The sequence below is a fragment of the Polyodon spathula genome, chromosome 13, assembly GCF_017654505.1.
Source record: "Polyodon spathula isolate WHYD16114869_AA chromosome 13, ASM1765450v1, whole genome shotgun sequence".
Classification (NCBI taxonomy): domain Eukaryota; kingdom Metazoa; phylum Chordata; class Actinopteri; order Acipenseriformes; family Polyodontidae; genus Polyodon; species Polyodon spathula.
In genome coordinates this window covers 28,413,072-28,418,071 of record NC_054546.1, presented here as the reverse complement: position 1 = coordinate 28,418,071, position 5,000 = coordinate 28,413,072, and the positions used below count along the sequence as shown (strand labels likewise).

The 5,000-nt window shown below is 40.5% G+C and overlaps 1 protein-coding gene across 5 annotated transcripts in view; it reads left to right on the top strand.

Annotated features, from left to right (window-relative positions):
• The window catches only part of LOC121325357 (kell blood group glycoprotein-like), a 29,280-nt gene that overhangs the window by 8,967 nt on the left and 15,313 nt on the right, over positions 1–5,000 (top strand). For all 5 annotated transcript variants that reach the window (XR_005951329.1, XR_005951330.1, XM_041267796.1 and 2 more), the window contains 5 exons: positions 1,906–1,971; positions 2,852–3,040; positions 3,474–3,616; positions 3,968–4,085; positions 4,577–4,687. Coding sequence is in view for 3 of the 5 variants with exons in the window: in XM_041267796.1 (XP_041123730.1) it covers positions 1,906–1,971; positions 2,852–3,040; positions 3,474–3,616; positions 3,968–4,085; positions 4,577–4,687 (627 nt within the window). In the remaining 2 variants the exon portion in view is untranslated. The remainder of the gene's footprint in view (positions 1–1,905; positions 1,972–2,851; positions 3,041–3,473; positions 3,617–3,967; positions 4,086–4,576; positions 4,688–5,000) is intronic.

The window sequence follows — 5,000 nt, the reverse complement described above, 5'->3', positions numbered from 1 at the left end:
ACTTTTACAAAAATGCTGTTGACCTAAACGAAAATGGCAGTTTGACGCATTTTTTTTTAGAAATCATTTAAGTTCTCCTTCTTTGGAACCGGTGAACTGATTGATATCATACTTGGCATATGTCATTAACATCTAAACTTACTTCAAGTTTGCAAAGCAGACATTTCTGTGATAAATTTTAATGTCTAAATAGCTGCCACAAACTTTAGCAAAATGCACTCTTAACAGGAAACTGCTGCTATTTGAACACTGTTTGACCAACAAACTCAAAACTTGGTAGTTATCGTCCCAGTAGCAATGGAATACAAATATGTTAAAATGGTTTTGTTTTATAAAACAAGATGGCCGCCAGGTGTACGTAAAGTCTGAAATTTAAAACTGCTTTAGTTGACAAATGGTTTACTTGACTAACTCCAAACTTCACAAGCATCATCATTGACAGTGTAGCAATACAACTGACTTTTAAGAAACTGATGTTAAACAGAAATGGCTGTATGATGCATTTTTTCTTGAAACCTCACCAAATCTTCTTGTTTGGAACCATAGAAGTGATTGATCTGACACTTGGCATATATTATCACCATCCAAACCTGCTTGCAAAGCAGAAATTGTTATGATTAAATTCAGCAGTAGAATCATTGCCACAATTTTCAACAAAACGCGCCCTTAAGAGCTAACTGCTTTTATTTCAAAACTGCCTGACCAACAGACTCCAAACTTGGTAGGCATCGTTCTGGTGACAGCGGAATACAACTTTGTGAAAATGGTGATGTTTCGTAAAACAAGATGGCCACCACTCCTACTTTAAAACTGCATCAGTTGGAAAACAGTTTACTTGACTAACTCCAAACTTCACAGATATCTTCCCTTACACTGTATCAATACAAGTGACTTTAAAAAAGAAAATGGTGTTGACCTGAAACCAAGCTGTTTGATGCATTTTTTTAGAAACCTTTTGAAATCTTCTTCTTGGGAACCGGTGGAGTGACTGATATAAAACAGGGAATACATCAGTAGCAACTATACATACTTCAAGTTTGCGAAGCAAAAGTTGCTGCGATAAAGTTGAATGTCAAAATGGCTGGCAGAAATTTTACTGAAACGTGCCCTTGACAGTAAACTGTTTAAACAACAGGCTCCAAACTTGGTAAGAACTGACCGGGTGACAATAGAATATAAATATGTCAAAATGGTGATGTTTTAAAAAATAAGGTAGCCGCCACACCTACACTAACTTTTTACATTTAAAACTGGTTCAGTTTAAAAATGGTTTACTTGAAAACTATCATGCCTGTGGGAAATATCATAGTGGCTTGTTATCCTTGTGCTTGTGAATTTCACAGTTAAACTGGTAATGTGTTTTACATACAGCTGATTTTAACATCATTGAATTCTGTATATCCCTTGGTAGATTACAATTCCAAAGTATGGAAATCTTTTAATTGCAAATTACTTTTATTTACTGTAGCTGAATTTGTTGCAAATGTCTGTTGTATACAGTGCTGGTGATTTCAATCAAATTGGGCCTGGACCAAATGAAAACTTTGACCCACCTGCTAATAATAGCAAACTGTTATTATTTGAAAACAGTTTGATCAACTTCTTAGACATCGTCCCGGTGACAGCAGAATACAAATATGTCAAAATGGTGGTGTTTTATAAACCAAAACTAATGTCCACATGACACATCTTTGAAAAGAAAACAAAATCTTCTTCTGGGGAACTAGTGGTTGCTGATTTTAAACTTGGCAAATTGAGAACTCAACTCGCTTCTACTGGTACTGTTACAGGGCCTTGTGAGCTGTAAAACTGCCTGTCAGTTATTATTATTATTATTATTATTATTATTATTATTATTATTATTATTATTATTATTATTATTATTTATTTTTAAATTATGTCCAGATTGACCAGCCTGAATTCCAGATCTCCACTGAATTGAACAGCAATGACTTGAAAGCAAAAGCTGAAGTAAGTTAAGTTGCCTATCTATCCATTCCAATATAGACTGTTCTATGAGATACAAATCCCAGCACCACAAGGTTTGAATATGCCCTTTTAATTAGATTCCATTAGAATACATTAGATTAGATTAGATTAGATTAGATTAGAATATATGTCATTACATTGTATTAGATTAGATTACATTCCAACAGATTAAATTATGTTAGATTCTATCAGATTTTATTAGATTACAGCATATTATTTTAGAACCTGTCCTGTCCTGTACTTTGCATTGCAGTGAGGCACTGTCTTGTCCTGTGCAATGAGGTGCTGTCCTGTCCTTTGTAGTGCAGTGAGATGCTTTCCTGTCCTGTACAGTGCAGTGAGATGCTGTCCTGTGCAGCAGTGCAGTGAGTCTTGTGCAGTGAAGCGCTGCTCTGTCCTGTGCAGTGCAGTGCAGTGAGGTACTCTCCTGTCCTGTGCAGTGCAGGTAGGTGCTGTCTTGTCCTGTGCAGTAAGGTGCTGTCCTGTCCTAATCAATGCAGTGAGGCACTGTCTTGTCCTGTGCAATGAGGTGCTGTCCTGTCCTTTGTAGTGCAGTGAGATGCTGTCCTGTCCTGTCCTGTGCAGTGAGGTACTGTCCTGTCCTGTGCAGTGCAGTGAGGTACTGTCCTGTGCAGTGCAGTGAGGTGCTGTCCTATCCTGTGCAGTACAGTGAGGTGCTGTCCTGTCCTGTCCTGTGCAGTTCAGTGAGGTGCTGTCCTGTTCTGTGCAGAGCAGTAAGGCACTGTCCTGTGCAGTGCAGTGAGGTGCTGCCCTGTCCTGTGCAGTGAGGTGCTGTCCTGTCTTGTCCAGTGCAGTGGGGTGCTGTTCTGTGCAGTGAGGTGCTGTCTGCCTGTCTCCACAGGCTCTACGTCTCTACTTGCGCTACATTATGTCTCTGCTTCTCATCCTGGGCATCGAGGCCAACTCCAACTCTATCCCCACAGCCCCCCTCATCATCTTCGCATCGCAGCTCAGCAGCGCTGCTGCTGGCCTGGAGGACAGACGACAGCAGGGCCGGCTCTACCAGAGAATGAGCATCGCAGAGCTGCAGGTGACTGGGAGTCTGTGTGACTGAGTGTGTGTGTCTCTGTGTGTATGTGTGATTGTATGTGAGTGTGTGTCCATGTGTTTGTGTGAATGTGTGTGCTCCTGAGTGTCAGTCTGCCTGTGTGACTGTATTCTTCTGTCAGTGTGTCCGTCTGTGTCTGTGTGTCATGTGTGTCTGTGTGTCTCTCTTTGTATCTGTGTGTTTCTTTGTGTCTGTGTGTCTCTCTTTGTGTCTGTGTGTTTATGTGTCTCTCTGTGTGTCTCTGTGTGTGTGTGTGTGTGTGTGTGTCTCTTTGTCTGTGTGTTTCTCTGTGTGTCTGTGTGTATATCTGTGTGTGTGTGTGTCTGTGTGACTGTCTGTCTCTCTGTCTGTCTGTGTGTATTCATCTTGTATTTTTTAATTGGCTCATGCAATGATGTATATTGGTTCGCTTTAGGCCACTGCCCCTGCAGTTGATTGGCTGGGCTGCCTGCAAGCGACTTTTCATCCCCTGCAACTCAACGAATCAGAGCCAGTTTTGGTCCACAACCTGGCTTACCTCATCAGTATGTCACGACACATCAACATGTTCACACCTGGGTGAGGACTGGAGCTGGTTTTGAAGAATGTTTGTCTTTAGTTAATAGTTATGTGAATACAACCCTCCCCCAACCCTAAATTAACAGTAAAACTATAAGAATCTAAGTTAAGCAGACAGATGCTTCAGCCAGCGCCTTCTTGAGAGCTTTAAGTCACAAGATGTGATCATTATTTTAACCAGAAGAATTTCAATCACAAGCAACATGATCTCTATATTGTAGATGATTGTGCTTTGGTGAAGGAGTTTCTCTCTGTCTCCCACACTCACTTTCACCTCCTCTCTCTCTCTCTCTCTCTCTCTCTCTCTCTCTCTCTCTCTCTCTCTCTCTCTCTCTCTCTCTCTCTCTGCAGTGGCGCTGTGAACTCCTATATGATCCTATCTGTGCTCCACACTCTCTCCCCATCTCTGGATCCCAGATTCACTGAGGCCAAGAGGAACCTGAGTCAACAGCTGGGAGAGAAGACTGAGGTACTGTCTGTCTGTATGCTTGTCTCTCTGTCTGTCTGTCTCTCTGTCTTTTTCCAAATCATTCTCACTAAAGATTTGCAGCTTTTAGGAGCAGATCAAATGGATGAAAAAATGCCTGTGTTTCTCTGGGTGTCAGTACATGTGTGTCATGTCTGTGTCTCTCTGTGTGCCAGTGTGTGTATGTCTATCTGTGTGTCAGTGTCTGTCAGTCTGTGTGTCTGTCTGTGTGCCAGTGTGTGTGTGTCAGTGTGTGTTTGTCTATCTGTTTGTCAGTGTCTGTGTGTCAATGTGTGTGTTTGTCTGTCTATGTTGAGTTTTTGATATCACGGTGTAATAAATAAAATACACAGAATCAAACCTAGGACCAACGTACTCAGTGTTCAAGTAACAGCAAAGCAAATTAACAATGCAAAACTAAACTAAAGTGGGGGCACTTTTAAACAAGACACCCCACAATTGGCCTTTATATTCTGTGTTTGCTTTACTTCCAGGTCATAACCCCCCGATGGAGGAAGTGTGTCACAGAAACAAACATGGCGTTTGAGTCCGTGCTGGGTGCTATGTTTGTACGCAAAGCTTTCTCAAAGGAAAAACGACAGATGGTACAGATAGTTTAATATATATATATATATATATATATATATATATATATATATATATATATATATATATATATATATATATATATATATATATTTACCCAGTTTGTTCCCTCACATGCCTCCCAATATCAGCTTTCTAGGAGATTTGTGTAAAATATTGTCAGTGTACAAAAACACAACAATGTAAATAAAGGAGAATAGAAATCTCCTTTCTGTTCATTTCTTTGTTTCCATTTGTGTTTTTCTTCCCTGAGCTGAAGCAGAGCTCACTGTATATACAGCGTTCCTATCATACCCCCCTGCTGCAGTAGGA